Genomic DNA, 16,655 nt, shown 5'->3' with positions numbered 1-16,655 from the left:
CAGGGGACATTTGAACAGTTCCACCACGAATTCAATAGCGTTCACTTCACCATCAACCTGAGCCTAGACCAGTTCATGCAAAAAGTTCACTTTCTGGATGCTACTGTACAACTACATAATGGATCTATAAACACCCCCTTAATCCTTATGTAGGGGACTTGCTGACAGCTACACACATACTGACATGCTTTCTGTTTCCACCCATTGTCTATAGCTAAGCCCTACATTGTGACCACATCTGTTTAGAGACTCACAATCAAAACATTTTCATCAGACATTCCTCAGACTACTAGTGCCCACCTAATGAGATGGGGGGGGGGAAACCCAGACCATCAAGGCTAGATTGATACTCTGGAACAACCTATTACAGAACAGACCTAGAAGAGAAAATGACAGACCACCACTCATTATCACTATCAGCTCCCAGTTCAAATTACTCAGACATACCGTCAATGATCTACACCTTGTCCTGGACAATAGCATTTTGTTCTCATAGGCTTTGGGTGTTAGGCCATACTTGCTTACAGATAATCGCACAGCCTTAAATAGCTACTCACTAGTAACAAAAAGACACAAAGCAGAGATATGAACTCAGGAATCGGGCCTTTGATCTACTCTGTCCCCATGTCTATTCTAGCAACACTATTACAGGACCTAATTAATGTCATCCACAACATCAGAGGTTTATTCAACTGCTTATCTTCCAATGTAACATATGCCACCTGTCAGCCATGCATTCTACACAGGACAAACAGGCTCATCTCTATGTCTAGAAATTGATGGAAATCTGACATCAGAAATGGTAGTGTTGAAAAACCAGTGATGGAACATTTCAACCTCCCCAGGACACTTTGGCCACTGACCTAAAGGTGGCCATCCTTGAACAGAGGAACTTCAAAGGGAGACTGCAAAGTAAAACCATATAATTACAATACTTCAAGAGGCTCAATGTTATCACCATGGACTGAATCGATACAATGGATTTTTATCACACTACATAAGTTAATTGGCTTGCTAATGTCATTGGCTTACCAATGTCTGTGGGGTTTTTTGTGTGAATAGCCAATAATGTAAACATCACTGTACTTTTCTGTATTTCCTTTTTTCTTGTCCTCACTGTTTACAACTTACTACCACGATGTGTGTATATACCTGCAACTCAGCATAAAACCTTATGCACCTAATGGTGGGGACTGTAACAGGAGTTACTGCAGAATCCATGTGTGGCAATTGTTGTTAAAAAATGCCCTTGATGAAGAAATTTTTCCCAAATGATTTGGGCTTTCAATAAATGCTATTTTATAGTACTAGTGTTTCCCACCTTTTTTCAGGGGGGCTGATAATAGTGCTACCCTAGTTCTGTGTTTGGTTTTCTAAAACACTATGCATGACTACTCCGAAGTAAGCCCCACTGAATTAAATTAGGCTTTTTCCCCAGATAAATGTGTAGAAGATTGCAGCCTCAGGTGCTTGAAACCATCTTGTGTAAGAGACGCTGCAATGTTCTCTTGAAATCAAATTCACAATTTTATTTTATTACTTCCATTCCATTTATGAATCATGAAACAACCCAAAGCGATGTGGGAGTTGTGTTAACCACACATATGCTAGTGTGTCAGTGGTGCAGTGGCTAGGATCCCTAAAGACCAACTTTAAGTATGTCTAAGCATTAGGGATGCTTAAGGAAATCCCCTGCCCTTTGTCTTTGAACAGAAGATCTCCATGCCATATTACAATCTGCCTTTGAAAGGTCCCCTTAGTTTTAAAAGTGGTGTGTCATATGGTGTGGAGGGCAGCTATAGTTGTGCAGCACTAGCAGTGCAGAACTGTGGTTCTTTGCATCCCAGCTGACATGGAAGGTGTGAAAGGGAAACTTATATCTCCAACAGTAGACACATGATGACAGCACAACTGAAAATGCCACTCTTGACACTTTCTGTACTTATTGGAGCACTGATCAAAAACTGGCTATTTGTGGCAAGCACAGGAGATAGGCTGACATTTAGCTCCAAGCACCCTCTTTTGCTTAGTATGGCAAGGATGCAAGGAAAGGCATTTTCAATTGCTGCTTCCTTACCGGATTTTCCTTCCCGCTGGAGATATGCTCAACATCTTTCAGAAGCTTATAGCAGCCAACCATAGAGCATCATCAGGTGGGAAGATCCCCTCAGTCCAGATTCTGAGTACTGGATGTGGACCACAACACCAGAGACTCCCTACCTCTGCTAATGATGGTGAATGAAATTATGCTGACTTAATTTTTCTCAGTGCAACTAGCTGTTTATAGGTTTATAACGTTACCTGCACAAGAGGATCTAAATAAACTCAGCATTTCCAGACATATCGTGTTTGAGTTTGAAACCTTCTGCTTTGCCAATGAACATACTTTTCTATACCAATAATACTTATGAAAAAAGAAAGATTATTTGTTTCAATTTATTTCTTTACTGGAATGCAGCCTGCTAACAATTTCTAATCCTGTAACAATTCAAATTGGTTTGGGTTTCCAGTTCTTCCGTTTCTTAGCCTGTTAGCATTGTGAATAGATGATTGGGCTCCCCCTAATGCTGAAAGGTTGGAAAGACTCCAAAATTCATGCAAATAAGATCTTGGTGCTCCTTGCTGATTGGCTATGGCAGGGCAATGCCCAATTCTACCGCTGCCTTTATTCTCTAGACTGGGTAGTTTGAGTAATGCAGTTTGCCTGAAATCAGTAACAGGAGTACCACCTTCTTCTCTGCAATTGGTTAAGCCTGATTTTGTTTATTTTCTTCTTTTTGTAGCTTTTGGGTTTACCAAGTAGAGCACGATGACTATCAGACGCATAGATCAAGGGCAGCGTTACAGGCCAAGAATGGCATTCCTGAAAAAGGTAACTCGCTATTATTTCAAGAATCTGTCTGAGAAATTGATGAACTGGCTACTGCAGAAACACTGAACACATCTGTAAAATATCTGTCCTTTACGGAATGGTATATAGTAAAGATTTTGCATGCAAACAATAGGCATGTTATCAGAGGGGGATAGGTGTGCCATTTGTTACAGTGTTCGGAATTAATTATTTTCAAAGAATCCTAATATCTCTCATTACTTTATTATTTGAAATGGATTGTTTCATTATTCCCTCCCTCGCGCTCTTTTACTACAGAGCAATTAAAGACAAATACCCTTGTTTTCTGGAGTCGCCAAAGGAAAACAACCTGTTACATAGTCCTGTTTCCGCATGGGAGCAGCAGTAGCTGCTTGAAATAAAAACGAGCAGGGACTGGTGGTTATAAGCATTTTGGAGACAGTATATTATTTTTTCTAATATTGACCCTTGTTACTTTGCCTCATCCATACTATTTTTATTTCTATTCAGACGGCTTGGTTTGGGGTCCATTAATATTTTAATTCTGAGGGATGAAAGGCATCACCCAAAAAGTTTACAGTCTTAATTATGCATTAAACTATAACCTCACTAATTTTATTTTCCCCCTCCCACCCTGCCTCAGCAGCCATTCACTGCTGCTGGTGCATCCTGACTCCACATAGCAAGATCAGACGTTTATATGCTGTGGTCATTAATCCAGGGCATCTATCACCCCCTGGTGCTGTACTTGCAGTCTTTCACATAGATTTGGAACCCTATCTATTTATTTAGATAATTTATAACTGCTTCACATTTTTAGAAAAAAACAATCTAAGCAGTTTACAAATTGGCCTATACCAAGTAATCAGTTACCCATTATTTGATTTTAGAAAAGGATCCAACTTCATTTGCATTTATTCATGTCACTCATAAGCGTGCAGAGAAAGTATGAGAAAAATACAGCCCTTGATCACCCTCTTTCAGAGGTAACTAAAATCCTAACCAGAATCACAATCCTGCTCAGAAGTAAGTCCTATTGAATTCACTGGGATCTACTCCCAGGTAAATAGGCTTAGGATTGCAGCCTAAGTCATTTATTTATTTGAGTATGCATACTTGACATATTGATTATGTCTTCCCCCCCCCAAAGGATGCTACAAGCTCTGTTATATGACTGTCGATAATATGCTTTGAAAAGGGTGCATATATCTTTATAATTATTTTAGCCTTACAGATAGCATGTTGATAAATAACTCTGTTTGGGATTAACTATATCTTTCTTTCCCACAAAGCATCTATATAAAAACATTTTATTAGCACCAGTATGTGAAAAGATTTTAAACAGGCAAGGTATTAGCTCAGCTTTCCTCCCATGAGCATTCTGCCTTTCTTGTCTGTGGCTTATCCTGGTGAATAGAATTAGTTGACTTCCCAGTGACATAGACAGCTGCCCATTTCTGATGTGTGCATGTGCACATGCTATAGATACGCACATCTCAGCTGTTTTAGCAGAATGTCAACATAGAAGACAGCAACAAGTGAAAAGGAAAGAGATGAGAGGGAGTGTGAATTTATTCTGTCACAATATTTGTTATGCTTCACCCATACTTGCACTTTTCACGTTCAGAGAGGGATACCACAATATTTTCCTTTGGAACTGTTTGTTCCTAGAGCCTGTCAAAATTTATTTAAGGGAACTATTGGACCATATTCTGTTTTGATGTACACACCTGCAAATTCCAAAGAAGGCAAGGAGATCAACGCTGGAAGGAACAAAATATCAGGGTATGAACTACATTTCCCTTATATTACCAGAAGGTGCCTGTATATTTGCCACAGATTAGAATAAACTATCCTTAAATTGTTCACTTGCAATAAAGCACAAGATGAGACTGGACCCAATTTGTTTAAAATGTCCAGAGGTAGTAAAGATGGAATGGTAGAAATTGTGTCTTCTTATTGTGTCTTCATTCTGCCTTCCTCCAATATTTAAAAAGAAGTTTCTTGGCTCCCCCTCTCCCTTTGGAGCTCTTTTAAATTACTGCACAAACCCATCATCTTCCATTTCTAACACGTAAAAAAGCAATTCCCATGAATACCTTACAGAATGTTTTGAGAAAAATGGAGGCTATTACGAGATGCTACTCCATCTACGTCAAACCAGGGTATATGGTCTAAATGCCACCACTTTGCTGAAGCTAAGCAGGTCTAGGTCTGGTCAGTGCCTGGATGGGCAACTGCCTGGGAACCCTGCTGCCTTGGGTTCCATAATGAAAGAAAGATGAGATACAGATGTAAGAAAATAAATAAATTACACTGCAGTGAAACTGACAGGGCCATCCTGCTGTACTTGTCTGCTCTGAAGAAGTAAGCCTCATTGAGTTCAGCTGGGCTTACTCTCAGCCAAGTGGGCATCAGTTTGCAGCCACAAATTACTGTTCCACTGAGTCATATTGCTACCATTAAAAAGAGAGTCAACAAGGGAGGAATTGATAGGATTTGTAGACCAATGTCCTATGACAAAGTGACATGATGTAGCATCAACACACTGAGAAAGCAGGTAAGGAAAGGCCTGAACACCTTGTGATACACCAAGCCAAATTTCTTGGAGGTACAAGGCACATGGCAATACTGCTTGTTTTTGCTGCCTGCCCACAGCTGCAAAGAAAACAGGATTGTTAAGTAATTGGCATGCCACAACAGATGGCTAGTTGGCTGTGTTCAGTGCAATGGCTTGCCATGTAGATGTTCAGCTTTTAAAAAGAATCCTACTCTTATTCATTCAATAAAATTGTCACTCAGAAACCTGATTCAGGGCATGTCTGCGGTGCTTCCTATTGTTTTTCCTCAAGTTTCATATCCACACTCCAGTGTCTTCTCTCATGTTTAGCATATCAGTCAGTCCAAAATGTCCTCTGTTTGCTTGTTTGTTTATTACATTTTTATTCTGCCTTTCCTCAAGGAGCTCATGGCATACATGGTTCTCCCCTTCCCCATTTTATCTTTACAACCATCCTGAGATGTAGGTTAGACTGAGAGGCAGTGACTGGCCCAAGGTCACCCAGTGAGCATCCTGGCTGAGGTAGGGTTTGAACTCTGGTCTCCAAGGTCCTAGTCCAATACTCTAACCGCTACACTACTGCTCTTTTAAGGCAACTATGGGGCTATACAGCAAAACACACAGAGAGGCAGCTTCATTTTTTGCATTCTTTCATTTATTTATTTAATACCACTACGCTCTAAAATGCTAGAGGCAGCTTACAATAAAAATAATAATAATGAAGACATCTAAGAGCGAGACAGTTAACAGACACGGACATTCCAGTATCAAGCTCCTGTTGTGATGCTAGACCACAGGCAGCCTCGAGAGCTAGCAGGAGGCACACGAGTCCCTGGGACTGAGGAAATCCAGCAACTGGTTGGAGAGGTGGGCAATCAAGCAAGTCATGATTGTTATTATTATTTCTTTCTATTTATACCCTGCATTTTTATAGAATATACAGTAGTGGACAGCATGGTGGGGTGGAGGTGCTTATCTGACCTCCTGGCAAGTGGGTTCCTACTGCTTACCAAGAGGGATGAGACAGCAGTGAGGTCAGCACAGTGCAAGTAAACTGACTGAACTATCCAACTCTCCTGCTGGTCGGTTTACACCCCACTGCCCCCCCTCCCAATAAGCAGCATTAGCTCACCACCCAGGAGATCAGGTAAGCACCCCTGCCCCACTATGCTATCCATAACGGAAAATAAATAATCAAGGCAGATATTATTAATATGTCATTATCATGTTCAGACGTTATTATTTATTATTCATACAGCACCATATTTGTATACTTGTGGTGGCTAACTTGTGGCCTTCCAAATGTTGCTGCACTCCAACTCCCATCAGCCCCAGTCAGCATGAGCAATGATCAGGGATGATAGGTTGTAATCCAACAACATCTGTAGGGCCATAGGTTCCCTATTCCCCCTTGCACATGGTGCCTTAAAGCAGGTTTGAGAAACTGTTTGCCTCCATATGATACTGAACTACAACTCCCATCAGCCCAACAAGCATGGCGAATGATCAGGAATGATGGGAGTTCCAATTCAGCATCATAATGGAGGCCAAATCTATCCCACACCTATCTTAGAGCATTTTATAGGCAAAAAATGGCCCAGAGTGTATGATCTAAAATAGACTAATGGAACACAACATAAGACTGGAAGGAACAGAGAGGTTTAGGAAGATGAATGTGTGCAAAAGCAACAGTGACATAAACATGTTTGCAGCTGAGAATAGGAGTTTAGAGGTTAAGCCTCATATGCACAAGAGCCAGGACTTGCAGCAAGGCAGACACAGTCAAGAGATTGTCTATAGCTCAGGCAAAGGCCAACTCTGATTCCAAAACTGTTGTAGGTCAGGATAAACAAATGGACTATCTGGGAGATGACATTATTCTGGAGCCTCACTTGCCCTTAGTGACATCAAATCTAATTGGCTATGTAGCACTTTGATGTCATCTTATTCACAACTAATTGGATGGGATATCCACGTGACTGATCTAGGAAGAAGAAATAAGTAGCAGCTGGGGGTGGGATAGTGTGTAACAAGCAGTGGCCAGGGGAAAACACTGAACATGATCATAAAAATATTGAATATTTCCATCCAACTAAAATTGCTAGTTGCAGCCTGAAACTGAAAATAAGTGAATAGACATTGCAGACCTAATAGCGATCTCCCCTTCCACGTTTTCCTGCATTATACCTTCAAAACTGCAAATGCAACCACAGATTAATATACTTTTTCTAATAGAAAGCCCAAGAAATAGCTGAACATTCTGGAATTCTGTTGCAGCAAGAATAGCAACAGAAGTCACTGCAAAAATATAGTGATACAATAAGGCTGGCCTCTTTTTCACATTTTTTTTCCTGGGAGCAAAATAAGTAGAAAGAGAATGGTGGGGGTGCTTGAAGATACTGTTGGTCTTGACGTTTATCCCAAAACCACCATAAATGATGTAAACTGTATGTAAGTTGTAAATCCTGTTTGTTTTTTTAAATTAAACAGGTCCGTTATAACGTGAAAATGTTACCCATTTGTTGCATGCCTCATTAGGTAGCAACAAGCTGGCACAATTATGTCAAAGGTTTATATAAATGCCAACCAGTGCCTTAATCCATCCACAGTTTGTGTATTTGTGAACAGTTTGAATTTGGGATGTGAAAATGTGATTTAGAAACAATCTTCTATTGCTGTTGGAGTGGATATGACCCAGGTGTTGTGGAAACCTGCTTTCAGTGGCAGATTAAAAAACCCACAAAATCCATTGAGGGTTAATGAATGACCTGACTCTTATGAAAGTATAGTGTGATCTTGGCTGTCTCTGAGTGCCAAGTATTGTTACTTATCGCAATTGGGAGGGTGATGGACAGACTTGGCTGAAATGCTCAATAGCTAAAAAGGAATCTGGGATCTTCATCTTAGGAAAACTGGGTAAGAAAGGACAAGAGGAGTAGAATGTTGTACTCATGTCTTGCTTGCGGGTTTCACACAGGCACCTTGTTGGTCACAGGGAGAACAAACACTGGACCACTCCCCTCATAATTTTTTTGATAGTATTTATGACCTTTTATTAAGTTTTTATTAACATTTACCAGCTTTGTTAGTTTCATCATTACAGTATGTTTTCAGGCAGAGGTGGGGAATCCTTTTTCAATCCAAGGACTGCATTTCCTTCTGGGCAACTTTCTGAGACCACATGCCACTGGTGGGCAGGGCCAGAGGCAAAAGTGAGCAAAGCAACAAACTGTTAAGTTTTACTTTTGTACAGTTGGTTAGTTTCTACACACATGCACACTAGACTTGCCAGGTCAGAAGCATCCCAAACCCTGAGATTTCAGGGGCATGCCCTAGCGATATCATAGGGGCGTGCCCTAGTGATGTCATTAAGCATGATGCATTAAGCATCAACCACAGTTGTTTGCAGCATATCACTCAAAAAAAATCTGATTGGAAATTAACATAGAAATCTTAGCTAAATGAGGGCATTTCCAGGTCCACCTAAAGTGATGGGATCATTTCTTCTCACTTGCTTAGAGGGCATGGGTAAGGAACATTTAATCTAGCCTACTTGCTTCTGGCAAGAAAGAAACTCTCTGGCCAGGTCGGTCGCCAGAAGGCCATTGTGGGAAGAAGATCCTAGTGTTGTGGAGATGTTAGATGGGAGCACTCAGGAGTAAAGATGGATGCCCCTGAAGGCTGCAATTCTAAACACACTTACTAAGGGACTGAGCCTCATAGAACTCAACAGGTCTTACTTCTGAGTAGATTGTAGTAGTATACAAGAGTGGCTGTATACTATAGCCAGGGTGGATTTTTCACATTCCGCAATGTTAAATTGAAAATACCCCCATGCCATTCTGATGCTTCCCATAAGCTCATTTCAAAACAAAACCTTACAAAAATATAGTCCTGAACTCAGAAACGCTTGCCTAACAACCCTCTACATTTTCATGGCAATACACAAAACAGTCAGAGAGAATAGAGAGTTCAAAGTCTGAACAGAGAGAAAAAAACCCCAAAGCCCTTTTGGACTTGTTTCTGTCAGAGTTCTTATATGTTGAAATTCATTAAAAATCAGCCATGTTCACAGGGTACCTGTAATCCTGATACTGACCTTGCCCCATACTCTGACCTTCATCCTTTGCTGTTTAAAAGTTTAAAAAATGTCTAGCTGATTTTTAATTAATTTAAGAACTTTTGCATTGAACTGAATGATAGTGTCGGGGCATGCTCAGTAAGAACCAACTATCAGTGTTCTAAAAGCCAGACTCCCAGCTGCTGGGCTAGGCTAATCAGGGGGCCACACCCACACCAGACTTTGATTTCACTTGAGACAGTCAGGGCTTCCCCCAAAGAATCCTGGGAAGTGTAGTTTATGAAGGGTGCTGAGAGGAGACTCCTGTTCCACTGACAGAGCTCCAGTGGCCAGATTGGTTTAACAGTCAGCCACTCTGATTGAAGGTCTGTGAGGGGAACAGAGTGTCTCCTAGCAACTCTCAGCACCCTTCACTAACTACACTTCCCAGGATTCTTTGAGAGAAGCCATGACTGTCCAAAGTGAAATAAAGGCCCATGTGGCCAGGGACAGCTTTGGTTTAAATTTGGGTGGGAGGCTACATGTGCTTGCTGTAGAATAAAATGGTGGGGCAAACACTGAAAAGCAATGATACTGTTCACAATGTTTTCCTTTTGGAAAGAACAGGGGCTTCTCTTCTGCCCAATGCCCACCCACCCAATCTCCTCCACTCCCCCTCCTCGTCCTCCCCTCGCTGCCCCTCCCATGGATCAGTGTTGGACTATGACCTGGGAGACCAGGGTCTGAATCCCCACACAGCCATGAAGCTCACTGGGTGACCTTCGGCCAATCACCGCCTCTCAGCCTCAGAGGAAGGCAATGGTAAAACCACCTCTGAATACTGTTTACCATGAAAACCCAATTCATAGGGTTGCCATAAGTTGGGACGACTTGAAGGCAGTCCTTTTCCATTTTTAAACATGATTGCACAGAAATAAATCCCACTGAACTCAAAAAGTATACAAATGATCAAAACCACCGTCCCTTCTCCTCCCTCCTATCCCCTCCCTCTTGCCCCTTCGCTCCCTCTTCCTTTGCCCCTCCCTCCCCTTCCAATCCCCTCCTTCCCCTCCTTCCCCTTCCCCCCTCCTCCTCCCCTCCCCATCCTCTGTGGTCAGTTTCACCTATCTTAAGCATGATTGCAGGGGCGTAAATCCCACTGAACTCAATAAGCATGCAAATGATCAATCCATTCTCAGCAAACTTGGACAGCATCCCATTTCTTACCACCCGGATTAAAAAGCAGTGAAATTCACTAATAGGCAAAAAACCTTGCAGTTTAAGAATGTACCTATAGCCCACAGATATTTCTATCAAACTTTAAAAAGCAGGGAAATTGGGCAGCTATAGTGAATGCACCAGGGGAGTAGGAGACCTGATATCCGCTCTGAGATATTGTACTGCCCTACCAATTTGTCAAAATGCAAAGACAATTTGGGTTGGTCTTTCACAGTCCAATCCATTTGCTATGTAGCTTGGAAGAATTTGGTAACATGTGCCTCTGAGCATATGGTGAGTTGGTGGCAACACCAGCCATCTCCAAAGATAGAGACTTATATTTTTGTATGTTTGTTGGTGTTCTTCTTACTTGTTACCAATGTTTCCACAGACATCTAATCTAGAAAATTTTATTTCCCTCATTATTCATCTTAGAAATCTGTGTCAAATTTATTTTTATTAATTTCAAAGCCTTTTTTAAACCACAAGGTTTTTTGCCTATTTGTGAGTATTGTTAGGATTGTGCTGTTGACAAGGCTTAACTGGGAATCATTTGCAACAATATCCATATCTCCTGCCTGGAATGCCCTGCCCGCTTTTTAACATGGCTACCCCAAACTTCTTTACAGACTTAACCCTTCACTGCAGAGAGAGGTTTGAGAAATGAGTGAGAGTTAAGAAGATTCTCTACTCTTGGCTGCTATAAACTCACTTTGACAGCCAACCCAATTCCAGTGAGTAATAACTGAGAGAGAGAAAACACACACGGTTTGGTTTACCTTCACAGGCAGTAGATTGGGAACAACAGCAGTAAAAGCCACACACTTCCCAGAATGTGAATTCTCTTTGTCCACTATTGGGCAAGAAACAAACCATCATGCAAATAACAAAGTGCATCATCAGTGGGTTTAAGGGGGTTGAGCTGACCACATAGAACCACTGTTGTTGCTTCTATGGATGTAAGAGAGTGAGGTCAGAGGTAAAGGAAATGCAAATAGAAAAAGAAAAAAGACTGATTATTTCCTAAATGCAATATCATACCATTGAGTAAGACAGACAACTCAGCATCCCACAACCAGTCAGAATTCCTAACCAAAACTAAAAAATACCTGGCAGCCAGTCACAGAAATCCCCATGCAGCACAACTGACCTGGGGACTGCAGTTAATGCAGAATGCTGTGGCACGATTGCTGACATGAGTGAGACCCTATCAGCACATAATACCTCTGCTCTGAAATCTGCACTGGTTGCCAATTGGCTACCAAGCCAAGTTCAAGGTGTGCTTTCCATGTTACAAGTTCCACATTGTACTTGCTCTGCTCTTGTAAGAAATTGATCCTTTAGTGTGACAGTAGCTACACTTTGGAACTCCCTGACTATTTACATTAGGCAGGCGCTAAAAACATTTTTGTTTAGGCAAGCCTACCCAGGCATGTAGAAGTTATTATGGTTTTTATCTGTTTTAACTCATTGTTGGTTTTATTATTTTGAATGTTTTTAAATACCGATCTTTAACTGTTTTTGCCAATGATTTTATTGTTTTAATTCCTTCTGTAAACCCCTTTTAGGTTTTTTACAATAAAACAGTATATAAATGTTGTAGATAAAATACATAAATAAATTGTTGAGTCACATGGCTCTTGGGTCTCTTTCCTCTTTTAGGCACAAAGGAATCTGCCTTATACCAAGTCAGGCCATTTTATACTATCTAGCTCAGTACTGATCAGAGCTTGGAAAAGTTAGTTTTTTAAACTACAACTCCCATCAGCCCCAGCCAGCATGGCCACTGGAAAAGTAACTTTTCCAAGCTCTGGTACTGATGATAAGAACTAGCATTGGCTCTTCCAGAGATTGAATTTTGGACCTTTGCATGCAAAGCATGTGCCCTACCACTGAGCGACAGCCCTATTTTAAAAAGTATCTTTTAAAATTGTTCTTTTCAATTTACTAATGAATGCACAGCATACTAGGGCAGATCCACACCATGCATTTAAAGCACATTCAAAATACATTTGAATCACATGAATCCCACCAGAGAATCCTGGGAACTGTAGCTCGTTAAGGGTGGTGGGAACTATAACTGTGAGGGGGCAACTACATTTCCCAAGATTCTTTGGGTGAAGTCACGGGCTTTAAATACGAGTTGGCTGTGCTTTAAATGTATTATGTTGATCTGCATTACTTCATAAACTTTGCCGGCATATAAATCATTTTAATTACATTTTAAAATAGAAATAAGCTACAAGGTTTACTGGGAGACCATGGGCTACGCACCATCTCTCAGCCTAATCTGCTCCTCAGGGTGAAAACAACAGAAGAGGACCATGACCACCCCAAGGAAGAAGGGCACACTTAAAATGTACAGGAAATAATAATTTGTAAATAATAATTTACAACTATAGTGTGAAATCAGATACATATCAAGACATAGCATGAAGAAATATTTATATAAGCATGAATGTTATAGATATTTATTATTTACACAACTGTAAAGATATTTTATAGTGCAATCCTATGCATGTTTACTCAGAAGCAAGTCCCAATGTAGTCAATGGGGCTTACTCAGACAGGAAGCATGCACAGGACTGCAATTCAGTAGTAAGGAACTTCACTCACCCAATCCAAAATTCAGAATCATGTCACTTTAAGCTGTTTTGCAACTGTTTTATACTTGTTGTATTGTTATTGGATTTTAAATATTCCATAGACACACACACTGGAGATGTAAAAATACATACATTTTATTTATTTATTTATTTATCATTTGATTTATATCCCGCCCTTCCTCCCAGCAGGAGCCCATATAATATACATCTCATATAATATATACATCCCATATAATAGGGATGTATGTAATATATACATTCCATATAATAGTTTATTGTGAAAACTAGTTGGCCATTGCAGAACTTTTTTTAAAAAAAGTATTAGTTTCCTGCCAAATAAGAGCAATGACACCTAAGTAAGCCCTGCCTAACTGCTTAAAAAAAAAGATTGGAGGGGGAGAGAAAGATTAACAACACAATACTTTTCTATGTTCACTGAAAAGTCCCATTGATTTTCAGCACAATCCTAACCATGTCTACTCAAAAGTAAGTCCTACTGAATTCAATGGTGGTAACTCCCAGGTATGTGGAATTAGCATTGCAGCTTTTCTCCCAGAAAAGCTTCATATTGGGAAAAACAGGTTATGAATAAGACAAATAAATGGTCCTCTTCAACAGTCCAGTAAAATTTAAACTTAGTATAACACTGCAGCATGTACACTTTTTAAAACTTCTGTTCAAACATTATTTGAAAGATAAAGTGTATAATATGCCATTTTTGAAAGTAATTTAAAAAAAACCTGCATGTACACTTTCATTATAATTATAACTAAAATTGTTTACTGTGTATGCCCACCAAGATCCTATTGTGATCTTCTTTTGTACTGCAATCCTATGCATGTTTACTCAGAAGCAAGTCCCAATCCTGTACAGAGAAAGTACTCTTTATGCTGCTGAAAGCTAGATATTTACTGAATTTCTGATGTGAGACAAACAGGAAAAGGAAACTGTTCTCAGAACGTGAAATGGGGTTTAGGTATTGCCTGGGGGTCAACAAAACTTGTCAATCACAACCTTGACTTCACTTACTGGCTAAAAACCTGAAAGAGTGGGGATTAGAGCAGCCAGTACTAACAGATGTTGGGGGGGGGGCAGCTGACATTTTCATTTATGTCTTTTGAACCACACCATCTAGGAACTTAATTTCTTTTTAAAAAAATGAAAGCTAAGAGTCCAGAGATTAAGGTGACTCACCCAGAGACCTGGAGAGTACCCCCAAAAACCAGAGTCTCTGCATAAAACCCAGACACCTGGCAACCTAATACACATCCCCTCCCTCTCTGTCCTCCATCTAGAAAAGCAAGAGCCATAATCAGAATTCTAAGTACACATCCTAGGCACACAAAAACACCTAAGGTGTGAAGTACAATGGCCACTGTGGCCTGAAGAGAGAGGCTCTGGCTTGGGAAGAGTTCCAAGGGTCACATAGAGAGGCCTAGAGGTCCCCATTTGGCCCCTGGGATAGGCATTCCCTGTCCTTATCTTTAGGGTGACTGGGCTGAAGGCAGATTGTGGGACTACAGTTGGGATGATGATGGCCAGGGGAGGTATGGCAATAGAAAAAGGTGAAGAGATCACACATATTTTCAAGCTATGAGCCTTACTGTCTCTTCTTCCCCTCCCCTTTTTCCCACCCCTGAAACTGAGCCTCTAATCTTAGCCTGCTGCTGATTAATGGCAGGTTGATTGCAAATAAGTAAGTTATCACACAATTTTATCATAGAAAATCTCAAACTGATTTATATCACCAACATCTAGGTGACTGATGCTGCTGACATCTTTCCAGAGATAGTATGGAACAACTGCAGTAATTATCCTTCACAGACCTACGGATCCTATGGGTTTCAGAGCAGCTCTATAGCTGTCGTGTTATGGCCGACTTATGAAAACATAAGTTGTCTGTGGCATGTAAGTGTTCTCTTGCTCCCTCGCTAAGGTTGCTATTTTTCAAAAATATTCCCCCCTGGATAGCTAGATTGAAACCTGGAGGTTCTGCATGAAATGTGGTGGAGAATGGCAATCAGGAATGGAGCTTAGCAGGACAAACGTTGAATTCATTAGCAAAAATCTTAATCAATCTGACTCTGATTGTAATCTGCAAATATGTAGTTCACTACTCAGACCAGTAAAATAATGGTCAGTTATATTTTCCCCAAGCTTCTAGTTATATAGCTTCTAGTTATATAACTGAGGGATAGAAGGATTTCAGATTGGAGGCAAGATGGCAAGGTGCTGATAATATAAGATTCAGTGAGTACTAAACCAAACAGCATAGAACTACTTTATCATGATAGGGCTGCAAAAAAAATTATAATGATAGGGCCAGGATCTCTTCTTGATCATTCCAGAATGCAGGACATGGAATAATGGGCTCAAGTTGCAGGAAGTCAGAATTTGACTGAACAACAGGAAAACCTTCCCAACTGTCAGAGCGGTATGACAGTGGAACCAATTATATAGGGAAGTGGTGGGCTCTCCAACACTTGAGGCATTCAAGAGGCACCTGGACAGCCACCTGTTGGGTATGCTTTAATTTGGATTTGTGCATTCAGCAGAGGGTTGGACTTGATGGCCCTATAAACCCCTTCCAACTCTACGATTCTATGATTCTATTCTTTACAGTTATTGTAGGGGTGCCATGCCTTCCACTGAGGTTCTTCTAGAAGGTAAAGGTCTGCAGATGATAAATTGTTTACAGTTCTTTATCATAAGAGGCCAGATTGGCAAGGTAGGTCCAGGGCCTCATTGGTGCTGGCCCAGGTTCTCTGGAATTTATTATCAAAATGCACTAGTTTTTCTCTGCAGACTTTTGGTTGAAAGAATTAAAAAGCTTTTTTTATTTACTCAGTCCTCGAATATCAATATATTTTAATGTCACTGCAAGCTTCTTAATCTTTTGCATAGTTATGAGGACCTTTATTTTGTTACAATATCTGTAATTAACTCTTGCTTTTACACTTTTAATGCATTGCTTGTATTCCATTTTAATTTTATAGATGCAGTCATTGGTAGGTTGGCAATGTTACAAATAGAGAAATAAACAAAATTCCTATGAGACAATATAGAATCTACCAGGAGTAAAGGTAGCCTATCTCTAGTGCACTGTGAAGGCAGACTGCCACAATCCCTGGAGAAATTGAATTTACTTCTAAGTAAATGTTGCCAACATACAACATTTTATAACCCCTGTGCATCAATCTGATGGCACTGAACCCAAACTCCAGGAGGTCACTGATACGTAACATCAATAAACACGGGAGAAAAGAAGACATCTAGCTGAGCACTACACATCGCAAACCATTTATGTACTTGAATTTCAATTGAATCCGAGGCTGGGTGGATTAAGTAGGCTAAAATCTA

At 40.5% G+C, this 16,655-nt stretch overlaps 1 protein-coding gene across 4 annotated transcripts in view; it reads left to right on the top strand.

Annotated features, from left to right (window-relative positions):
* The first annotated feature begins 2,709 nt into the window (after nucleotides 1–2,709).
* RGS9 (regulator of G protein signaling 9) overlaps nucleotides 2,710–16,655 on the top strand; it is a 104,324-nt gene continuing 90,378 nt past the window's right edge. For 3 of the 4 annotated variants that reach the window (XM_061615599.1, XM_061615601.1, XM_061615597.1), the window contains exon 1: nucleotides 2,710–2,872. In XM_061615599.1, the coding sequence (XP_061471583.1) occupies nucleotides 2,810–2,872 (63 nt within the window). In that variant the 5' untranslated portion in view covers nucleotides 2,710–2,809. Of the gene's footprint in view, nucleotides 2,873–4,607; nucleotides 4,637–15,053; nucleotides 15,204–16,655 lie in introns of those variants that run through there. The other variant, XM_061615598.1, reaches the window with a different exon arrangement.

Source organism: Rhineura floridana, chromosome 3 (assembly GCF_030035675.1).
Source record: "Rhineura floridana isolate rRhiFlo1 chromosome 3, rRhiFlo1.hap2, whole genome shotgun sequence".
Taxonomy (NCBI): Eukaryota; Metazoa; Chordata; class Lepidosauria; order Squamata; family Rhineuridae; genus Rhineura; species Rhineura floridana.
Note: the sequence above shows the minus strand (reverse complement) of the source record. Positions and strands in the feature narration are given on the sequence as shown.